This window comes from Neopelma chrysocephalum, unplaced genomic scaffold, assembly GCF_003984885.1.
Source record: "Neopelma chrysocephalum unplaced genomic scaffold, ASM398488v2 Primary Assembly neopelma1_43, whole genome shotgun sequence".
NCBI classification, from domain to species: Eukaryota; Metazoa; Chordata; class Aves; order Passeriformes; family Pipridae; genus Neopelma; species Neopelma chrysocephalum.
The window spans coordinates 11,764,379-11,788,000 of NW_020897702.1; the positions used below are offsets into that span (position 1 = coordinate 11,764,379).

Consider the following 23,622-nt stretch of genomic DNA (forward strand, 5'->3'; position numbering starts at 1 on the left):
AGTCTTGCTGTATGAAGGCCAGACTGATTTTTCGAGTATTTGGAAAATGAATTAACTCCTAGGCTGGGAGAGTACGTGCCAAGGTTCAGCCTGGAATGAACTTCAGAAGTCAAGTTATAAATCCTTCAAAACAGAAGTTTAATAATGGAAATGTTGACAGACCCTTAACAACAAGGGTAGTAGGCACCAGTCCACACAGCGAGTTTCACTTTTACTGGCTACACAGATAAAGTGACAATAGCCAATAATAAAACCTATTTTATAGCTTAGCAACAAAGTTCATTACTTAATAACACTCGAGTAGGTAGGCAGCCTCCTGCCAAAAAATTGGTAACAGCGGCCTAAACGTTAACTTTCAGCCGTATTTACACCAGCATTTAGGTCTTGGCACAAAGTCCCTCCGCTTGAAGACGAAACGCTCCCGGAGGCCGAGGGACGACCCTGCTCCGTATCCCCCACCGCGCTCCTCCTCGGCCCTGCCCCCGCATCGCCCCTTCCCCCCTCGGCCCTGCCCCGCCCCGCCCCGCCCCCCCTTCCCGGCCCTGCCCCGCATCCCTCTCCCGCTCCCTCCTCGGCCCTGCCCCGCATCCCTCCCTCCCTCCCTCCCCCGGGCTAGCACGGCCGAGGCCCCACAGGGCCGAGTCCAGAGACTCCCGGGATGCGAGAGGTGCACCCGGCCGGACCCTGGACGCCGTCAGACCTGATATCTGGCTCAGTTTGGAATTAACTTCGGATGTGCGTGCGTCTATATGCGAGAGGGTTAATTCTACTCTACCCAGCGCAGTGCCGAAATGGTGGAAAAGCCACATCCATATTGTCTGACGGGGCGGGGGGGTGTAGGTTTGGCACCGCCTCATCACCCCCCGCTCCACGGAAGGCAGGGAATTGGACCGCAGAGAGAAATCCTCCCCGTCTTCCAAGCAAAGCGTTTTCACCCTAGTTTTATGGGCTCATCCCCACCGCCGCCCTCCCGGCGAAGCCGAGAAAGCCAAGGAGCGGATGTGGAGTCCGAGGCCACGCCGGACACCGGGACGGGGCCAGCGCCCGCCCGCCCGCCGCGGTCCCGGCCCCGATCCCCGTCCGGATCCCCGTCCAGGACCCAGCGCGAGAGGCGCGACAGGGGCCGCACGGCGCCCCCGCTCCTGGGGAAGAACCAATGAAGGGATGGGGGGACAGACTCCCCCGGCGGGCGGCACAGAGCGCCCCGGCAGCCCCGGCCGGGCGCCCTCCGCCCTGCTCGGCCCCGCAGATTCCCGGCCCCCTCCCCCACACGCCTCGCTCGGGAGGAGCTCGGCGGCGGCGGGGAGAGGGAGCTCGGCCGGGCCGGGCCGCCCCCCGCCCGCCCGCGAGCGGCCCCTCCTCCGCTCCCCCTCACCTGGCGGGAGTGGGCCTTGGGCTCGGGCGGCTTGAAGAAGGAGTCGGGCAGTTTCCGCAGCCGCATGGGCAGCGTGTGCGGCACATTGGCGCCCTTGGGGTTCATCACGGCGTTGAACAGCGCCTCCAAGTCGGTCTCCGAGTCGCCCCGCACATGGACGATCTGGTGCCCCGCCGGAGGGGGCCCCGCGCCCGGGGGCTGCACCGCGCCGGCCGAGGCCCCCGACACCGCGCCCGGGGGCTGCGGCGGCGGCTGCTGCTGCTGCGGGGCCGGGGGCTGCGCTGCCTGCGGCGGCTGCTGCGCTTGAGGCTGCCCGGGATCCATGGCTCCGTCAGGACCCCCCGGCGCTTCCCTGGCGGGGCTCGACGGCTCAGAGCCCGGATTCCCAGCCCCGCATGCCCCGCTCCCCGGGCCGCGGCTCGTCCTTCTGTCGCCGGTACTTTCTCACCCTTCGGTCGGAAAACCGACCCGGCCGCGGCAACTGGCAAAACAACTTTGACCGTGCGGCGCTTCCCCGAGCCCGGCCCAGTCCGGCCGGCGCCTCTGTCCCGGCGGCGGAAACTAACTCACACAACACACCAAACAAAAGTTCGCAGTTACGCCCGCCCGAATCACTTACTCTCCGCCGCCGGCCCCGCCCCTCCTGAGCCCGCCCGCACCGTATCCGACAGAGGCAGCCTGTGCCTCGTCGCGCTTCTGCGCGCGCCCGCCCGCACCGCCTCTCGCACGGGAGGCTCCCGGCGCGGGAGCCGCTGCCCGGGACCCCCGCACCCTGCGCCGGACCCGCACCGCTCCCGCCTCGGACCGCGTTCGGCTCTCACCCCTCCGCCTCTCCCTGTGCGCCCGCCTGCACCTCTCCCGGCTGCCGCCCGCCCGCCCGCGGCCGACACGGAGCGGTGCCGCCAACCAGAATTTTTTTCTCCCTAACTTCTATCCAACTTCCAAGAGGCCGCTCCGCGAGGGGGTGGGGAGAGGCGGCCGTGCTCCCCTCCCCCTCGGCCCGAAACGGGGCATCGGCCTGGGACATCCCTCCTCGGATCGGCCCCCTCCCGCGCTTTCTCCCGGTCTCGCAGAGCCTGCCCCGCAGTTACGCGCCGTGGGTCTGTGAAACTGGCTCATGAAAGGGACGGGACCTCTAGGGAAATACTTTTTATTAGATAAGACGTGTGAAGGGAGGGGGGCACTGCCAAGAAAACAGCGTCAAGAACTATAAATACAGGAAAACTTTTGTCACTAACTCCGTAGTAACATCTGAGTAAACGTGAAGCGCTTCCGAGCCTGTAATCAAGGAGCACATCGTTCCTCGTCAGAAAAGTATGCATTTTCTACCTGAATCCATGCAGAGAGAAGGCTACCTCCATTGTAAAACTGGGGTTTATAACTAGTTAGCAAATACGCCTCCACCGAAACAGTGATACAGCGTATTCACGTGTCGCTTGCAGGGATCCACAATCAAGTAGGCAAAAGTCTGTTCGTGGCTTTTGCTTGAAGGGTAACATAGGCCATTAGCATCCTGCGAGGAAGTAAAAAAAAGAAAAAACAAAGCAGTATTAGGGACAATATGGATACCCATGAGAAAATTAAGAAAATCTGAATGAAACTGATAATTTGTTCCCATTGTAATAGTTTATTGCATAGCAAAACAGAACAAATACACCGTAGTTTATTGAAACAACATTATGTCTCCATGAGAATCCCAACACTACAAAATGCACAGTAGTTCTGGCTGAATGTTTCAAATAACCTTGAGGTAAATGTGATATTAATATAAAATATAAAAATAAACATGTAAGCATGTGTTTACACAATTAGAGCCCAAAATACAAATGATTAAATTTACAACAGCCCTATCATGTTTCCTGTGAAAGAGAAAAAAATCAGACTCTATATTAACACATAAAACTGTTCCATCGTTATAAATTTTTTTCATTTAACATTTGCTGATGTATCTGTTCAGGTTCAAATATTTGCATTTATGCAAAACCCGCATTACAGCTCTTATTAACAATTTAGGACAGTTATTGAAAACATTTTGTGTGCCAGTCCTCAGAAAGGGTTTGAAGGGAGTCTAGGCACCTAGCTCCAAAATACTCATTCTGAAAAAACACTTTCAGCTGACAATCAGCACAGGAACTGGGCTCTTCAGTTTAACATCCTACGTCTGTATGTCAATAAAAGCTTCAGTGTGACAGAGCAGCATAGTTTGACACATACTTCAAACCCAGTAGGGATCCAGAAGTTAGATGGGGGGATTTTTGAAGAGTTGATTTTTTTTATTCAGTCAACGTGGTAATTGAACATCTGAAAGATCAATAAATACGTAGGGACACTTATTTTCTTTTAAAACATGTAACAGTTCCCTCCTGCTCCCCAACACCTTTATGCAAGAGTTGAAGAGATGTAAGTTCTGTTCCACTTTTTTTGCCTGAGGGAAATTGCTATATTGCATTTATTGCCCATTTTGTCCAGGAAAATTTTAAATTCCCAAACTATACCAGATTAGGGTCACATGTCTCACATTCTTTTGTTGAAGCTTCCTTTGAGTCTTCCTTTGCATAAAATAATCCATCTCAGTGGTTAAGGCAGTCAGGTTAGAAGGAAAAGTTTTGGGTCCCTGTTTCTGCTCCAAGGACCATTTGTGAATTTTATCCATTAGCTGTTACTGGCACCCCATTTTCTCCTGCTATTTCAAAGAGGATGAACCCCCTGGTGTCTTTCTTTGGGGGATTATTCAGACTCCTGAACCTTAAGTTAAGCTAAGCAACACCATAAAAGCACTGTTTAAGACAGGTAGAGATTTGATAATGTTTATTCACAGCATTTTCCAATGGTAGTCAAATGCCACAAGCTAAAAATAGTATTCTATTTTTAAGCCAACGCAGCATACAAGCTCTGTAGCTCCAATTGTAAGATGCCTAACTCTCTTCAGGTGTTTTTTAGGGATACATATGTAACAAACACTGGACTCTCAACTGCAAGTAAGGAGAGGAAGTTTTAAGATTTTACAGTGCTCATCAGAATGCCTTTGGAGTTTGATCCAAAAATAACCTAAGCTCATGCACAGAACTGAAGAAAAAAAAAGTAAGAGTAGACCAACATGAAGATCTGATTGCTAGTTAAAATCGTTTCCCATTGCTACCAAGGATCCCACTCCTGCACTCCTTATGGAATCGACCGATGCCAGTTGACGTTTTGGCTGTTTAAAGGCAGTGTTAGCCCACTAAAAATTTTTTCAACAAGAACAAAAACTAATTAAGTTCTGGTGATAAGGCATCTCAAGAAACTCCAGAATATACCAAACTTGGTATGAGGAAAATAATAAATATAACTTAATTAAATGAAAAGGGGTTTAAAATTTATTTTAATTAGTAAAAGAGGTCATAAAAACCGTAAAATACTTGAGCATAAAGACTCTGAAATTTACATTCATGCATGTACACAATTTAAGAACCATACCAATTCCATCTGCAGTGTGGACTTTGGTTCAGACATCCAGGGGGTGTAATGATTGATTTATTGATGTACTGTATTTTTTCTTTGTAGCAACACAGATAATCAGCTGATGATTTAAGAATACATATGCACAGCATAATACAGAAATAAAAATACTGCTGAACATTCTCAAAACTGTATAATTTAATAAACTTTTTTTTAAAAATACTTCTTGAATAAATTCTGCATTATGCTGATTTCTAACACTGCCACAGTTTGGGTTCAGGTAAAGAAAGTTCAAAAATATCAGTGAGCATCCCAATACTTTAGCTGTAACAGCATTTCATTATATGCAAAGCCCCAAAGCTTTCAAGGGTATTTGGAGTTCAAGAGAGTACTTTGTCACAAGATCTAAAATTATTTCTCTTGTGGTGCCCAGGTCTATCAGGTTTTGATGCTGAACATCACAGCTGCTAATCACAGCTCTACAGACATTTATAACTACACCTTAATACCTTGAACTATTTACATCTCTAATAGTGTGCTTTTTTAGATATTGTTTCCAAAACACAGGCTTCTTAGCCACATCTTAAAAAACAAACAAAGAGGAAGGAATGGTGTCTGGATGGTGTTACGTAAAGTTCTTAATTCCTCATTCCATTTATACTTGTGCAAATACACATGTATATTTATTTGTTCATTTGTTCATCTTGCAAAAATATGTGTTCTTCTAACTTCTTGTCTGCAGAAGTCTTTTACCAGAAGAGCTTTTTAAAAGTTATTTATTTATTTATATCAGGCTAAGAGGGTAAGTCCCCTTCTTCCAGATACAAAACAAGAAAACTGTCAGCTCAGCATAAGGATTCTAATAACACACTCTACAGTTACTTAGCAAATGAACTCAAACTAAATCTACTGCAGAAATGTAGTTATCTCCTTGAGAGAAACTTTTCATCACAAGCATAAGACATTTGTGCTCCAGTAAGTGTCCTTCCTGTAAGTGCCGAGTTGAATAGTTTTGATCCACACAGCCATCAAACAGTCTAGACATACTGTTTAAGCCTTTCTGTATTCCAAGAGAAAATTCTTCAGGATGTTCTTACAAACCATAATTTCAGAATTCTTCACCTCACAAATTTTCAGAATGCGTAGCAATGCCCAATTTTCCTCCAAGGCTACAAGGAGCATAGCCTGCTCTGCATTTACACTGGATTTTCTTCTGTCCATACACATTTTTGTTTACAAAAAGTTGCTTTTTTTTATTCCCTAGTGGTACTTAATGTGTGTCTAAGACAGTTAGGGGAACTCTTTAATGTCACCCATCTACCTAAACATAGAAATCCGCAAAGTTCACATCAATGCACTTGATTCAGAGGTGGGTAAAAAACAGTAATAACAGAAGAACATTAAGTTATCAGGGGTTTGGTTTTTTATTTTATTTTTATTACAGTCTGCAACGTAGTAGAAAGATAAATTTTAATACACCCAAAAAGTGTTTCTTTTCGAAAGTCTTTATGAATCACATATAGTACTTAAAGGTGATGACCCACAGATGAACAACTGTGTTATTGTCAACCTACAGGGAAGTTTGTGCAGTCTGATATGACATCAGTTACTGCTGTTGAAAGGGGGTACATTTTCTGACATTTAATTATTACATATTCTGGTTACTCAAGAAGAATTTGAAGTAGTTAATTCTACTGTAACAGATGACAGATATGCTGAAACTGGTAAACATGCAGCCAGTTCTCAAACTTATCTTGATGGTAAATATATGATTTTGCAAGGGAAACAAAGAGGAATGAGACTTGACAAGGGAGGGCAAAAGAGGTTAGCAGTCATGTCCAGCCTTTTTGTATACTACACTTCCTTGCAGTCTTTAGAGAAACAGATGCAATGCAAGCTATTCAGAAAGCTCTAGCAACGTTTCTGAAAACAGAATACATGAAGTCAGGAGTGCATTCTTAATCCTTACTGCTATCTCAAGTTTTATTATTATCTAAGCCCAGAATTACTCAGATCTTTTTTTTTTCCCATAAACTAGTTTCTGGATGACTATTATGACTTCAAGTGTAATCCAGTAAGCCTATTTTTAGTGAGCTACCAAACAAAACTTTAGTTAGTAGTTACTGATGAAGAATTAGTATAGAGGACGAGAAGGCAGGATGAGATCAGGGAGAGAGTTCATGAATAAAAAAATGACAACTATGGGAAAATAACCCATTACAATGGAATATTATGTTTTCTTTGTCTTAATTTCAATTCATTATTTTCATGCTGTGCATGTAACTTCCAGTAAAATCCTGTATCCAAAACATTATTAATACTTACATATGCAGACACTCTGAAGACTGTAGAAATAATACGTATTTCTTTTGTTTCAGGATTCTTTTGAACACTGAAATACAGGGGAATAATATGTACTTACTATACACTGTAAGTACTGATGATTAGAATCTTTCATTTATTAAATACATTTTAAACACTGCGTCCTCACTCAAATTTTATGAAGGTCAAATTCATAGTTAAAATCAACTTATGTCACATTGACCATGGAAAGGTATGTGGCCATTGCTAGATAACGTGGCTATTATGACATTTTACTGAAAAATATTGAGTATATCTAGTCTGAAACTGACTTGGTTTTAGATATATAATCACAGAATATGCCATGCTGGAAGGGACCCACAGGGATCATTAAGTCCAACTCTTAACCCTGCACAGGACCATCCCCAAGTCACACCATGTGACTGAGAGTATCGTCCAAATATTTCTTGCACTCCGTCATGCTTGGGGCTGTGACGACTTCCCTGGGGAGCCTGTTCCAGTGCCTAAGCACCCTCTGGGTGAAGAACCTTTTTCTAATATCCTACCTAAACCTCCCCTGACACAACTTCAGGCCATTCCCTTGGGTCCTGTCACTGGTCACCACAGAGAAGAGATCAGTGCCTGCCCTTCCTCTTCCCCTCATGAGGAAGTTGTAGACTGCGATGAGGTCTCCCCACAGTCTCTTCTCCAGGCTGAACAGACCAAGTGACCTCAGCCACTCCTCATACAGCTTTCCCTCAAGGTCCTTCACCATCTTTGTTGCCCTCCTTTGGACACTCTCTAAGAGCTTAATATCTTTCTTATATTGTGGTGCCCAAAACTGCACACAATACGAGTGAGGCCAGTGCAGAGCAGAGCGGGACAATCCCTTCCCTCGACCGGCTGGCGATGCTTTGCCTGATGCCCCCCAGGACACAGCTGGCCCTCCTGGCTGCCAGGGCACTGCTGACTCAGAATCAACTTGCCATTGACCAGGACCCCCAGGTCCCTTTCTGTGGCACTGCTTTCCAGCCACTCATTCCCCAGTCTGTATGTACATACAGGGTTGCCCCATCCCAGGTCCAAAATCCAGCACTTTCCCTTGTTGAACTTCATATGGTTGGTGATTGCCCAGTCCTCTAATTTGTCAAAGTCACTCTGCAGGGCATCCCTGACTTTGAAGGAGTCAACAGCTCCTTTGAATTTTGTGTCATCTGCAAAGTTGCTTAGCATCCCTTCCAGTCTTGCGTCCAAGTCATTTATGAAGAGGTTGAAGAACACAGGGCCCAAAATGCAGCCCTGCAGAACCCCACTACTTTTCACAGTTTTCAGCTAATAAATCACAGCAATATTACCCAGACGTTGATGACTCCAGTATAGTTTACATTTTGATAGCTATGAAAAATTATGCAGCTAACTATTTTGTAAAAATCTTTTCACATATTCTTTGAGATAGAAACCTGCAAAGTGAAATGCATCTTAGTACAGACCACAAGAAATAGCAGCAGTACTGGTGAAGAAATGCAGTCTTTAGCTCATTTTTAACTAGTATGTATAGTTTAGGATAATTTTTCTTCCTTTGGAATTTTGTATACATAGTCAGCTATGCAACTTAGGATGGGATTAGTTCCGAATTTTTATATTTCTAGTCTGTGTTATGAAGACTGCTATTTCTTTCATCATGTTTAAAAAAAACCACTGAGATATCATTGCGAAGAATCCAGGCATCTCAACATATTTTCAATTTAAGTATTTTTAATTTGTCATTTTTCCTCAGCTCTGCTTTAAGTGATGTTACATTTCTTCAGAAATTAGATCATGTAATTGCTATTAATTTATCTAATTTTGCAGGTTCCTATTTACATTAACTCACTATCGAATAGTTGAGGCTTATAACTTCCATACTTACACACTTCCAAGAAATGCATAGCTCAATACCTGCCTTGTCACAAAAAGGTTCCATCCCTGGGAAAGGTCCCAATGTAGACAAGTTACTAGAATGTATGTTAAACACAGGCCAGTGAATCACCACACCAGGTCCAAGCTGTGACAGCAGTCCCCTATTACCAGTGCTTCGGCAAAGCTTTTTTTTATAAGAGCAAGTGAATCCCAAATCAACCAACATCACCTTTGTTGATTCAATCTCTCCAGCCAATAAAAGAAATTGACTCTGCGATTAACTGACTTCGCCTGTGAGTACTGACGCAGTCATGTTTGAACCCATACTGTGAAGATCATCTTCCCTGTGGCGAGTCAGTAACAAGGCTTTCTCAGAACCTTTTGTTGCATCTGATATGTTGATATACTCAACAGTGGATTGAAAAGCATTGCTGAAATTGGTACTGACCCCAGCTGTCTGCCTTCCCAGCCCTCCAGAGATGACTGTCCCTCGCAGGGACAGCTCAGCTTCTGAACCACTGCCGTTTACAGACCAGCATATTAAGACAAACTAACATAGATGTCAGTTTATGCTAACATACTAGGCTGGAAACTACAGCATTTCAGAAACTGTTTAACCATCTCTGTGGAAAGAGTGACAACTTTCAGAACAAGACATAGAGAGTTAGTGGGGTTATGGCTTTCTACCATATATTACCACCCCCAGTTACTCTGTCTTTAGATTCTTCTCTGAAAATAAGGCTACAACTTTCTGGTTTCATATATCTAGGATGCCAAAGTAAGAAGTGACAAAGAATAAGTTTTTCTATTTATTTCACTGCCTTGAGAAATCTTCTCCTTGTGGTTAGCTTCCTGTAAGTAATTTTTCAGAATGAGTGTTTATTTCTAGCACTTTGCTTATTTTTTTAAGGCAAAAAATTGTGTCTATTAAAATCAGATAGATTCTTCATTTGTTGACTTGAAACAAACCAGGACATTGCCTTTGAGCAGCGCATTTGCCCCATTTCTTTTTTTTTTCCCTAAAGGGTTTTAGAAAAAACCATGTTGTCTTCTTGAAGAGGACAGTATTTCCTTAAAAAGTGTTAATAGCCCCATGTTCTTGCGAATTGTAAACGTCTAAACTATTCATTGAATATGGTAGTTCATCACTTTAATGTGCATCTATTCTATTTTTATGAAGAGCAAACATCTTCATGGTTTCTCAATACACTTTGGGATTTATTTATACCCTAACCTTACCAGCAGTATTTTATTAGGCTCTCCAAGCAAAATGAACATCTTAATGCTTTCACATACATTTAATTCATTATGGGGGAAAGGGCATGGAGATGGAGATGAAGCAAGGAGAAGAAAACACTGACTACAATATACCACAGCAGCTGTCACCACAGACAGACAGAAAAATCTGGGGTTAAGTAGAGAAGACAAAATTTATCAACAAAGATTCATAGACTTTATTTTAATTAACAATTTTTTGTCGTTTAAGTATATTATTTAACCAAATCAAAATACTACAAGAAATTTTGAAATTATTTAGGTTACACAGGATATGACACTAAACACTAGAATTTTGGATGAATTCAACTGGTCACAGACTATTTATGAATGGATTAGTAGCAGACTACAAGTTGTGCATTAATTCCTCAGTAAGAAAATATCACTTTTTTTGCAAAGAAGAAAATATCTGCCATTTAATAATTGTATCTGGAAGTCCCTAGCTGTGCTTGTAAAATATCTGGATCTCCTAATTTCTAAAAGATTATTGCATTTTCTCATAATAAAGCTATACACACAGAAATGCTTTAATAAAACGAAATCTCAAACCTTTTGATACTATTTTGAATGCTAGTGCCTTGGAGTCAGAACTTAGGAAAGGCCAGAAAAAACTGTTGTAATAAAGATAAGTAAGGAAAAGGCCTGCTGCTCCTAGCAGTAAAGACACTTCTGTGTAACTTTTCAAGCCAAGGCTCTTTTCCATAAGGAATACTGTTACAGGACTGAACAGTGGTAGTTTATACCTCTATAAGCTTATTGTTATTGGTCTGAGTTCATCTGTGGCAGCTAATTTTTCAATGCACATCCCCTAGCAGCTAATAATTATTTTAGTATCCATTTGTTTTTACCAAGCCTTCTTAGCCTTCAAATATAAAAATTCAAAATTAAACCTTAAGGAGAGTAGAGTTTACAGAATTTTTAATACCACAAAAGGTTTTTAATATCACTTTAAAAGAGTAGAAAGTATCCAATGCGACCATAATCCAAGATGAAAAGAATTCAGACAGAGGATAGCAGTTTAAAAAAGAATTTAAAGGACAGTTAGTATTCAACAGGAATTTGAAGGTGAACTCTTTGGGAAATAGAATTTAAGCAATTAATACTGTCATTAGCAGTTGTTTACTGAAAATAAAAGGCTATGAGCAGGTAATTTTCATTGTATTATTTTCTGGTGAATTTGTGCAAAAATGAAGTAACAGAGTGCCTAGCATGGACTAGAAATTAGAAATTAAGTCAAGACTGTCATTAGTGGTCATCTTCACAGTCTTTCAGTGGCTTTTTCTCTCTTAAGATGGTGGAAATAAAACAGCAGCATCATTTTGGTAAACTGGGGACAGGGGGAAATAAGACCAAAAAAAGACAACCGTGATTGTGAAGGGGGAGGGAAGGTCTCAAATGTCAAGATCAAAAACTTCTCTCATGGTAGTGACAGAAAACTTAATATCAAAGGACAAAGAAAAAGATTTAGTTACATTTTAAATTTCTTTTTCAACTGGTATTGAGTGTTAACACCAGCTCCTCTGGCAGTGAGAAACCAGCAGACATTTATAGGCACAGAAATGAAGAGACACATGGTAGATAAATATTGAAGATCAGTTATCTCACATGAACTGAGTAGATGTATTTCAAAACTTCGGAGGATAGAAAGCAATCTGCCAACTGAGAAAAAAAAAGACCAAAAACAAACAGCAGAGGAATGGATCTTGAAATATTTTCTCCTAATATTGTATAAAGGACAGAAGTAGCACACAAGAGGAAAATCACAGAAATATATAAACGGTCAATATGTTGAGGATACAGTAAAAGTAAACCTTGAAAGCAGGACGAAACTGTGGGAAGATCTTGGCAGATGCTCTTTTTTGTTTTAAGTAACAAGACCTACTTGACATCCTTATCAAATTTTACAGCATAAAAAGGAAAAAGAATGAGAAGATGTTTAAGGAGATAGGAAGATAAAGAAAATGAGTGTCTTAGAACAGAACTTGAACATATTTAGGATAAAACAATTCAACAGCAAAGGGAAGCAGTAAAGGGAACGAACTGATTGGATTTGCACTTTGTCCTAGATCAGTTCAACAACACAAGAGCAGAAACAGCTGCAGGCAATGCAGAGTCAACTAAGGCCCAGGATTAAAGTAACAAGCAGCTTGATTCAAGTGCAGTGAGCAATTTAAAAGAAAAGGGAGGGTAGCGTTGAAGCATCGATGGATGCTTTTTCTGTCACATCTAGTACTTCTGAAAAACACACTTGATTTCCATCTATATATGATATGAAAATACAAAAACTAATCATACTAATAAAAAATTTAGTAATATCTTTGACAATCTCTATATTCTCATTGCTTAACTAGGAATGAGTCTGCATAACCTATAACTACATTCCATATCCCACTAACCAGGGAATAAGAAGTTTTGTCCATCGGAGAAGTCAGCATATGGATATATATCAAAACAAAATTGCCTTTTTATTCTGAATTTGAATGTCTGATCAATCACTCTTAATTTCAAGGAAAAGAAACCCTCACATAAAATTCCAAACAATTCCATACACCAGACCTAGCAAAAAATATATGTTAGTCCACTGTGTCATTTTAACAGCCAGATTCTATCACCCTTAGCATTACACTGTGAGAAGTGTATTTGCTGAATTAGGAAGGCCAAAATCCAACTGTATTACAAAAAAAAATTAAAAAAAAATCAGCAGGAATAAAATATATACAGAAATAAAATTTTCAACTAATTATTTCAATTTCTAAATTCTAAATCAAAAGCAGTCCAATGGAAAGTAGTCTAAAACTACACAGCCAAGACTTAATTGTTTATATTTTATCAATGACAGTGGGAATACAACCTGTTTCCAGTACCATGCCATGTTTTCAATAGATGATTACAAAAAAAATGTATCTTTAAAATGGCAGTGAATTATAAACCATCAATGTCCATAAATGTTATATAAAAAGAGTTCTTATGTGGGACAGATGTGATTAAAATTGCATATATTTTGCCACTGAACTAATACTGTTGTTACATGGTATTTTGATGGTTGAAGCCAAATAAGCTTACAGGTGGATTAAATAACAGCCCCATTTTTGAAGCAGCAATGCACAATAATTTACACAAATCGACACAAAGTATCTATGCACAGTACATACATACATGGTTGTATAAAACAGAATAACTCTTACCTCACCAAGTCTTTATAAAAAGCTTTCGTAGTTTCTAAGTATGGGTCAACTACATCTTCAAACTGGCAAAGAGTTCCTCCAATGCAAAAATGCTTAAAAAGACAGAACAGAAATTCCTCGCGATCCAATTGACTGAATAAGTCATAATGGTCAGAATCCTCCAGAAGCAAGACCTTGTGGAACAAGAAAAAAACAAGGAAGTCAAATTGATAAAAATTTCTTATTTGAGATTCAGTTTATAAACAATGCAACTACTTTGCTGTATGGCACACAGAAATTATGCCCATACAAAATATAGGAACTAGGGACGGAAATACATATTCCTCTATAAATCCTTCTTCCAGTGATGCAATTATGTTCAAAATTCTTACACAGAATATAAAACAGAATCACTGTCAGATTTGTGCCCAAAAGACATAAGGGAATATTTTTCACATCTTGTTGTTTCACTGATTAATTATTTGTCATGCTAGTGAAACAATCAATAATCTGAAAACAATCTAACTATATTTGGTGTGTGAATCACTGCCAAACAGTTAGGTTTTGGTAACTTTGCCAACACTTGCATTTTCACTCTTAGATTGACACAGTTATTTCATATTTGTAAAAGAATCCTGAGGATCTGCCAGAGGAGATCGCTTAAACTCACATCATGCTTTATTGCAGACTCCAGTGAGCCTTAATCTGTAGGCTGGATTAACCAGACATGCTCTCCAGCTGCCTCTATGCGTCTCACCTGCCTTTTGCTGAGATATTATGTGAACACAGAGGACTTGCTAAATTAGTCCCAACACTGCACACTGTAAATGTGGACAGGACAATCCCAATGGCTACAAGACATTTGAGTCATGCCAGCCAAACTGCAGATGCCAGCCCAGGCAAACTGGTCAAAGCTAGACATGAGCCTACTGCTCTCTGGCCCTCTTTATAACACAGCCTGAGTAAAAAGGGGTCAGGGCAACAACTGTTCTGGACGGCCACTTCATATATATCCCAACCCCCTTCTTGGCTGAAGCAAGAGAAGACATGGCAAGTAGGAAAGAAACATGGAGCCTTGCAGCTGAGGTCCACCCTCTCACACCAGGAGACAGTTTGGTGCCCCCTGCAGTCTTCTGTCTTAGAGCCCTGACTAATTTAATTTGAAGTTTTGATGTAATTCCTGGAAGATTTTGACTCTTATTCTTTCTGCTGTCTTACTACGAGTAGGAATCCCATTTGTTTCAAACCAATGTGAAAACCTCCATTTGCAAATGCTGACACACACATCCCTTCCATGGGAAGGAAAATGGGAAGACACTGAAACCCCAACGATTTCTAATTTTAAATGTTGCCTCTAACTTTCCTACATACAATATACTTAATTTTCAGAAAATATTTCACATGTACCCAGCTTATAAATAAATACATAGTATTTTGAACTGCTAGGCTACAAACCACATCTGAAATTTAAACATGAGCTTGAGTTCTCACCTTTTCCCAGAACTTTACAAGACAGACCAGTATTTCAGGCCACATCCTGTAACCAGTGTCACTGGTTCAAATACATTGCCTTCAAAGGATTTGCCAAGTGCAAATGAGTGCAACTCTATAATTATTAAGTACTTATGCTGATTATATATACAAGGAAGAGCAAAATCCAGTTCTCCCACACTATGCTTTGCTAATGCTAAACAAACTAAAGTTTAAAAAATTGGTTTAGCTTAGTTTATGAAGTCAAAAGAAACACAATAAAAACATACATTGATTAAGAAGGTGCCACTGTTAGATTCTTTTCCAGAATAATCTGCTTTCTGATACCTCCACTACAGTATAACAAAGTTTTTACATTGCAGGCCTATTCAGGAGTTATATTTAGTCCTCTTCCAGTGTTACACTGAAAAATAATTTCCTTTTTCATAGTTTCCTCTTTGTTTTAGTGAAAATTTATGAAGATGACTTTCTTTAAATGTCTTCACATACGATATGGTCAGCACCCCTGGCCAAGAATGCTTCAGGATGTAGCTATCAAACTTCATCATTCAACTTCATCAACTACCTGGAAGGCTGGGTGAACCTACAGCTCTGAATATCACAGGACCTTCCCTTTGGCACCCCTTGTTTCCCTCTCGTAAGCAAATGAGTATCTGCATTTCCCCACATACACCCCCAAGCACTGACTACTTGAGACACAGGTGGGCAGAAGGTTTTCCCTTTTTCTCCCAACTAAGAAGGAAAGAGGGCCCACCTGGAAAATAGTGCCTGCTTTCACACATTTAGGCAATGTAGCACCTCAATTGTTTCTAAAACATGGCTATCAATGTGTCCTTATGGTACCTAACAGAGTATGAAAAATTATAATAAATTACTCATTACTATACTGACCTTCCTTAATTCATCAGAGATAAGAATATCATCATAATAGTCATCGTAACATTTCACAATATCTCCAGTTTCTCTAACAACTCCTTCACAGTACAGCCGATCAAAAAATGACATGGAAATCTGTGTACAAGGTACCAATGTAGCTTCAATTTTTGTTACTTTAGAACCTGGAATATATAGGAAGCTGGTTGCATGTTTCATACGCTTTAAAAAAACACAGATCACATAAGTATGACTCAATCACACAAGTACGACTCAATCACACAGACCTTCAAAAAAAGCCAAAGAAAGATAAGAAAAAAACAAGTGTAAAGAAAACATTAAATTCATCTGAATACCACCTTCCATTAAGGCTCATGTGTTTGCTCCCTCTGTCGGTAAATACTATCAACTGAAACTAGGAATAGATGGAACACTGTGAACCCAACATCATGTTAGACCACACCCTTAGAAAAATCATATTCCACAGCTTAACCCTTAAAGAATCTAAGGACAGCTGCCAAATTTGGCATGATGAAGTACAATAGTCAACAGCTGCTAACAGCACCCCACAATGTAAAAACCAAAATGAACAGAGCCCCCAAAAATTTTTTATTTGTTAAGTATTATATCTGAACTTTTTGAAAAGCTTTATTAACCAGCTATTTCAGAAAATGAAAAAGGTACTCTGAACGCTTCCTGTATGAATCTGAAGTATTATCTCTGTGATCATTAAATGCAGGGTATATTTTTCTATATTTTTTTTCCCTCTGCTTGCAAGTCATCCAAGGCCAGTCCTGTTGCTCATAGACATCTGAACCATTTGAGATGCCCTACAGTATTTTCCTTAATGAGGTATCAGTCTAGAAGGGCACATCTCTATATACAGTGTTACATCTACAAATCTGTATGCATGGTGTTGGATAACTTATGGCACCTTAAATAGCATTAGACTCCATGTTTGAGAAGCTTTGGACTCAGTCCAGTTCTCTCTACAGTCCAAGTGTTCAGAATATATTCTCTATCCATCTCGCAAGTCCACTTGAACACCCTGCAAAGTGCTTCTGAACAGGAGAGGGGAGGAGTGCATGAGTGAGATGCAACACAAGGGCAGTGTGTCTGAGCAGACAGAATATTCATAGCATTCCAGCTGTCCATGAGTTTACTCTTATCTATTCTCTTCTGTAGGTTCCCTTCATGGGAGACTGGTCAACATCATCACAGTGTCAAAAGGCTTTTTACCATACAATTAAAGATAAAATTTAGTTGTGTCCTGACAAACTGACCTAAAGGATCACTAAGGACTACTATTTGGGAAATGACAGTATTTCAGGAACAGAAACACGCCAAAAAGGGGTGTATGAACCAGGATGCTTCCAAGAGCACCTACCATTTCATTTTGATCCTCATTTTCACAAGCGTAGCATAACCTAAAATTTCTCTTGCCCACGCAGTTCCAGAAAGCCCTTGGGATTTCTGCCATGTACTTACATGGAGACTATTTATTCATAGGTTAAACGTAGGATTGGCATTTTAATATCTAAACGCAGATAAACTGTACCACCTACCTGATCAACACTAGGAAAAAAATTAAAGAGAAGTTACAAGTTGATGGCTTGAAAATGTGCCTACTTGAGCTAAAATACTGACAGGAAATTTTATAATTATTTTACCGGACCAATGTGATGTAAAATCAGCTATAGACGTTTAATTGCTTGGCTTCATGTCTACAGATAATGGTTATGAAAAAGAGTACCTTTTATTAAAGAAAAAAGGTTTAGGACATTCTCCTACCTGTTCACGTAGTGACTATCAGACAATAATGAAATTATGTAACCAAAAACACAAGTCAGAAAAAAACATTAATTACAGCCTCACAACCTAAGAAAAAAACCAAACTTATTTATATTTACTTATTCATCCTTCCTCCCACCCCCTCACTTCCAGCTTCCAACTTTTAATTATCCAGCTTCCTTTCACATGGATAGACTTTTTATTTTATAAGGGATTTAATATGAGCCAAATCAGCCCTTAACAGGCTGATTTTGTAAATACCTATGAATTAAAAACTGAGTCAACTAATAAAAATAAGATGTTAAATGACTTGAGAAAAAAGAAAAATCTTACATTTTCCCAGTTATTGAGCTAATAGTATAAGAAATTGAGCTATTTATAGGCCTCAAATCGTAAGGATTTTTCTAGGGGAAGGGAAGGAGACACACTTCTGCTCTGAAAAAAGATTTTATGAAAACTTTGATCAGGTAAAAAAAATCCAGAGCTTTGTAATCTATTGAGTAATTCAGAAAACTGAACTATAAATGGAAAAGTTTAAATACACTGGAAGCTCCTAGTTTCCATTTGAGAGGTGAGATTTGAAATTGGAGATTCCAAATTTCCTGGAAAAGAGTGACCAGTTTTAATAATGCTGTAAAAGTGAGCAATAAAATAGGAAGAAGAAATGCCTTGACAACACTGCAAGTGGAAAACAAAGAGCTGAGAAGTCCTGAAGTCGTTTAAGCTTCTTATGACAGCCAGCTCTGGAGTATCTATAAAGTGCTGCCAATATACTTTTACATGAACACGCTGCATATCTAGTAGGGGGCAGATAAGCCCTGAACTAGGTATATTTAGAATTCCTCCAAAATCTAAGACGGGCTTTTACGTCAGAAAAACATCTTGCAATTTACTATTTACAAAACAGGTTATATATACTGCAAGTTCAGTGCTTAGAATTAAAAATAGGCTATTTCAAAAGTAAAAGGTGCAGGTTGACAATTTATAGGTTCAAATGACATCTACATTTTTTTTGCAAGTTATAACTTATAACTGTAGTCTAAAATATTGCTGATTTAAGATTATAACTCAGATTTTAAAACGCCATTCCAAAGACAGAAATGGTTGAAGCTTCAAGTACGTATGGGAACTCAAGAATCTTTTTTTAGGTAAATACTAAATTTTTATTTAAACAAAAAGACCATAACCCTACCCCTTTGAAGATAAGTTTTCAAGTGTTAATTGAGCTTAAGCAGATACAGTCTTGCCTCCCCAAGACTGCTGACAGGTGCAAGGCCAGCAATGCATTCAAGGAAAAACTACTATTTAGTTCTCACTGCAGCTATTTCAAACACACAAGACTCAAGACATAAATTGGTATGCATCAAATTTGTTCCTTTAGCTGCTTCTATTTTTGAAATATCAGAGTAACCCATGAAGAGGTGGCTTAAAGCACATGTCAGAACTATCAGGTACTGTGCCATGCAGCCAGGAGGGGAAAAATATCCCTACGACAAGAGGCAAAAAGTGTGGTGTGAGAATAGGACAGTAAGTATCTTTCTGATCTGATCAAGCAGACTAGAGAACGTCCTTGTATATAATTTACCTAAAATGCTTTATTTCAAGCACTGTTAAAGCTGGAGTCCTTGAGACAATGTATAATTATGGATTCTACCAGGAAAAAATAAATTCTTAGTGAAAAGGTGCAAGGGGACTACATCCTCGAAAAAGACAAAGTTATTATGAAAACAAACACTACTGTTATATTGATGATTTTTATAATGCTGACATCTTTCTGTGGGTCCATAAATACTTGCTGCTCAAGCTCATGGAGGACAGGAGAAGGGAAGTTTCTAAGGATCTATCTAGACCTGACTTATATTATGCATCCAAACTATTTCCCCCCTGAAAAAAACCTCTAACATTTTTGTTTGCAAGAGAATAAATACAGTATCTGAATCAACCTAGACTATGTAATTTTTCCTCAGATTTTCTAAAAAGAAAAATAAGTCCACTTCCAGCATTTTTTTAGGAATAGGAATGTGTTTTTAAAAGAGTTACTCCACAGTGATAAGTAAATGATAAATCTGGATTCATATATCAGCATGTCTGAAGAAGAAAATACTAGATGATGATTTTTACCTCCTCCCACTCACAGTAAATTCTTACTATACTTTCAAAAAATGCACATGAAGACTAAGTATAGAAAAATGAGCCAACATTCCTCACCAAAAATAGGCAAAGAATGGGAAGATGAAATTTTAAGAGCAAATGGGGTATACCAGCTGTTCAGGATTTAGAAAGGGAACCCTTCCAGTCCTTAGAACAAAATGCATTACTTCTGTACAGAGGAAGACTGAGCAGAATTGGGAGTTAAGCTGAGATACTTGGCAAGTGACCCTCCACTTTTAACATAAGGTATGTAACCTACTGACCTTCACTGCAGGGACTGGCAAGTCGTAGGCTAGAAAGATAGCATAAAAAAATTCTTGCCTAAAGCAGGAAAACGTTTACCCAACAGTTTGAAATATATCTATTTTTTTTCTGCTTCCCAGAGTGAGAAAGAGGTACCTGAAGGGGTACTTGAGATATTTTTTGCATCTTTTTATTTCAATTGTTTTAACAGTTGGATGTAGTGTTTGGAAAATGGATTTTGACTGAACAAAAGGGTGGCAATGTCTAGTGTCATTGTATATAGTGGGAAAAATCTATGCCAATTTCAGAGAGCTGAAATGGAAAAGTTAGAAAATTCCCAAAGCTCCATTAAATATTTACACACAGTAAAGTATTTGCAGACAAACCAAAAGAAATGAGGACTTCTCACTACCCCCTTTTAAAATATTCTTATTATGGAAAACCACTTCGGCAATATCAGAGATCACATTATGCACAAAATCCCACTACATTATCACGTGCAATTGCCATGAAATTTTGTGTCATTTACACAATGAAAAACACATTTCAAAGTGGTGCCATAAATTTGCTATTTGATTTTAGCCTTTCTGCTTTAGTGTCTCATCTATATCTATAGACGTAACTGAGTGTTTTAAGTAGTTTCTGATATGGTAACAAAGTAGAAGTCAACCTCATGGCATGACGGCACCTGGAGCAACCTATGACATGGGGCTCTTCTGCACCTCAATCACCTCTGTTGTGCAGACAGCAGATTTACACGAGCTCAGAGGTGTGCTCTACCTAATCTGCTCCTCTCTCAACTTTAATTTGTAACAAAGCAATACTCTCAGATCTGTCCAGTAAGGTTGTTGCATCTATAGAAGAATGCCTTTCTCCAAATATTATCTGAATAATTAATGTAGTTGATTTTGTCTGGATATGTGGTCAGGTCAACTAGATGTCACAGACCATTCAGAAACAGTTCCAGGTGCTTGGTTTATGAATGATGCAGGGATCAAGGGAAAAAAAAGAGTAAAATGTGGCAATTTAGTAACAGACAAGACAAGAATCTTTTCTTTTAGTAAAAAAGTCGTTCTTTAAGGTATTTGAACCAGGTGAGAATACACATATATGAACTGTCGTTATTAGAAAATGGCAAATTAGAGCAAAATAGTTACAACACAGACTTTTTTAGTTAAGACTAATTTATTCTAAATTTACCCAATGTAGTCCACTGTCCTGAAGCTGACAGCAACTTTAAACTGGAGTTCACATTTTGATCATTAAAAAATGCCTATAATATTCAAATAAGAGAATACCAGTTAATGAAATGAAACACAAAATCATAATTTATAGTAGCTTGAATATTTTCAAAGCAAATTACAAGGCTCCAATTCCAGTAGCAGATTCTGTATGATCTTTCAGTTTGGATGCCACCAAATCCATGCTTTTGTAACTTTGTGTACCAGTGTCTTTTATACATTCAAGATATCTTCAGGTGCACATTTATATATGCAGTATTAAAGTTTTACAGTAAAGCACTTTTAGTCCAGGAATACACAAAAAAGCTGTACGAAATTCTTGGAGGTACAGAAAATTGAGGAAGAGATGAGACAGTTCTATCTCTTTATGCAATGTCATTGAAGTTAAAAATGAAATGCTAAGTAGGATTTTAAAATTTGCACTTTTTAAATAAATTCAAAGCTTTGAGAAGTGTAGAGACACAAAAATTATTAAACAGACACAGAAGAGATCTATAAGTTATTGATAGTGTGGAGAAGATGTTCCACATTAAGATTTGAAGTATTCGATCTTATTATCACTTAAGAAAGGAGACATGCATAGAAATGTTGGTAGCTGGAAAGTTTAAATGATAGATAAGGCAACTGAGAAAACCACACTTACATACATGTATACAAGCAGTGTGAATAATCATTGAAGGACCTGCTATGAAAATGATAGATTTTTCAGTCTCTGCATCACCAAATCTCTTTACCACTCCTCTGGGATACAGAGAGATCAGACAATATAATGTAATGGTCCTTTTTTCCCCCAATTACTTCACAGCTATTCAGATTTCATCCACTCATAGTGATATCTTTACATTTTTGATTCAAGCACTGAGAAGGCAAAAAAAAACTTCAAAAATTTGAGGTTCAATAAATTGAAATTTTTATCAGTGGGAGATGAAATATTGGTGCATTTCTGTGTGAATTTCTTTAAAATAAAAAGAGGCTAAATTCTTTATCCAGGATAACAATATAAAGTAGACATATAACAAATTAAAACCACAGGTTCTTTTGTTTGTTTTTTTTTTGTCTGCAAATTGATGCACAGATTTGATTTTGCAGACAAGAGAAGTGAAGGACACAAAATCAGCATGAGACTTGAGTCTCAAAAAAGCCAAAAGTCCAAACTTCCAGTATAAAGCAATGGTATCCATTAATTTTCAAAAAATTATATCTCCAGATATGTGGTGCACATGCACATCTAATTGCACGGTGTATTTACTGTGACAAAGCCATAGCAGCTGTGAGCAAGGGTACCACCTGTGTGTACACTGTTTAAAGTCTCACCCTGGGTGGACCTCCCAATATTAAATGCTGTGGCCAAGATCAGCTTCAGTTCAGATTTCCATTCACGGGAAACCTGAATGACTAAATTGTTCCCTCTTATAGCAGAGTAACATTAGTACAGACTAAAATATTTTTACTGGACAATACAGTTAACTCACAAAGTAAGACTTGAGCACCACACCCAAATCACCTATTTTCAAGGAGACAGTGAGCAGGCCAATAGCATGCAACACTGCTACTATGTTTGCTGTTATGCAGTTTTCCATTAGTTATAATTTTATGGGGGGAAAAAAAGTCATTTTAAAATACAAAGGACTTAGAACTACCATAACAAATTCATCCTTTTGATAGGGCTTAAACTGCTGGTCAAAGCTGAATGCTTGTGCTGTGATCCTGCCTTGCATGGACCTGAAATGGAAAAATGAGATTAAATATTCTGCAGACATACTAAGAACTCATTCACTCTGCAAATTTGCCTAAGTTAACCACATAAAGCCCTATTCTGACCAATAATTGCAGGGGTTTGTTTGTTTTGGTTTTGTTTTTCATTCTCAGTTATAGCAGCTTCCCATCCCCTCCCCGCCCTCCCCTCCCCACTCTGGAGGGCTCAGGCTGCATCAGAGCAACGCTGCGAAGCTGAAGTAGATCTTGGCTCACTATGGAAGGCGAGGACAGATGCCTCGCACCTCAGAAGGAGTGGTTTGCGTGCCTCGAAAATATCAAGAAGACTTCAGATTAAGAAGTGAGGGAATAAACGGGGGGAGAAATTAAAAAAGAAAAAAGGAAAAAAGAGAGACACGGATCCGCCGCCACCGGAGCGGGAGCCCTGAGGGCGCGGTGAGGACTTCAGCTCTCAGCACCGCCTGCCTGTTCCCCGCCGCCCCTAGCCAGACGCCTCTCGCAGCGGGCTTCCCCCTCCCACCATTTGAGGAGGCGGTCCTCGATGTCCCTGTCCTGCAGGCAGGAGAAGGATTTCTGTGACAGGGCCCGGAACACGAAGCCCGCCCCGCCGCGCCGACCCGCGGCCGACATCTTTCCGCGGCCTGGCGGTTGCCGTGGAGACGAC

The 23,622-nt window shown here is 40.0% G+C and overlaps 2 protein-coding genes across 10 annotated transcripts in view; both read right to left on the reverse strand.

Moving 5' to 3' along the window:
- YAP1 (Yes associated protein 1) overlaps nucleotides 1-1,978 on the reverse strand; it is an 86,573-nt gene extending 84,595 nt beyond the window's left edge. For 3 of the 8 annotated variants that reach the window (XM_027677354.1, XM_027677348.1, XM_027677349.1), the window contains exon 1: nucleotides 1,376-1,975. In XM_027677354.1, coding sequence (XP_027533155.1) covers nucleotides 1,376-1,699 — 324 coding nt within the window. In that variant the 5' untranslated portion in view covers nucleotides 1,700-1,975. Of the gene's footprint in view, nucleotides 1-1,375 lie in introns of all 8 variants that reach the window. The other 5 variants (XM_027677352.1, XM_027677353.1, XM_027677351.1 and 2 more) reach the window with 4 other exon arrangements.
- Nucleotides 1,979-2,509: 531 nt separating this feature from the next.
- On the reverse strand, nucleotides 2,510-23,622 carry CFAP300 (cilia and flagella associated protein 300). Of its 2 annotated transcripts, XM_027677355.1 has the most exons (7): nucleotides 23,479-23,622; nucleotides 22,883-22,964; nucleotides 21,202-21,274; nucleotides 15,835-16,001; nucleotides 13,474-13,646; nucleotides 7,139-7,205; nucleotides 2,510-2,888 (listed from the first exon to the last, which is right to left on the reverse strand). In XM_027677355.1, the coding sequence occupies exons 1-7, from the start codon at nucleotides 23,586-23,588 to the stop codon at nucleotides 2,757-2,759; spliced, it is 804 nt and encodes a 267-aa protein (XP_027533156.1). In that variant the 5' UTR covers nucleotides 23,589-23,622; the 3' UTR covers nucleotides 2,510-2,756. The 2 variants fall into 2 exon arrangements, with proteins under 2 accessions (XP_027533156.1, XP_027533157.1); XM_027677356.1 differs by lacking the exon at nucleotides 7,139-7,205 and having other exon boundaries at nucleotides 2,514-2,888; nucleotides 23,479-23,613.

Bases quoted from the DNA above. Each gene is read 5' to 3' on its own strand.
- CFAP300 (XM_027677355.1), bottom strand. From the start codon at position 23,588: ATGTCGGCCGCGGGTCGGCGCGGCGGGGCGGGCTTCGTGTTCCGGGCC. The intron at 21,275-22,882 runs GTAGTTCTAAGT...TGAATATTATAG, and splicing joins AAAAGGATGAATTTGTTATG to GCATTTTTTAATGATCAAAA. The intron at 13,647-15,834 runs GTCAGTATAGTA...TTGTTCCACAAG, and splicing joins TCTCTGATGAATTAAGGAAG to GTCTTGCTTCTGGAGGATTC.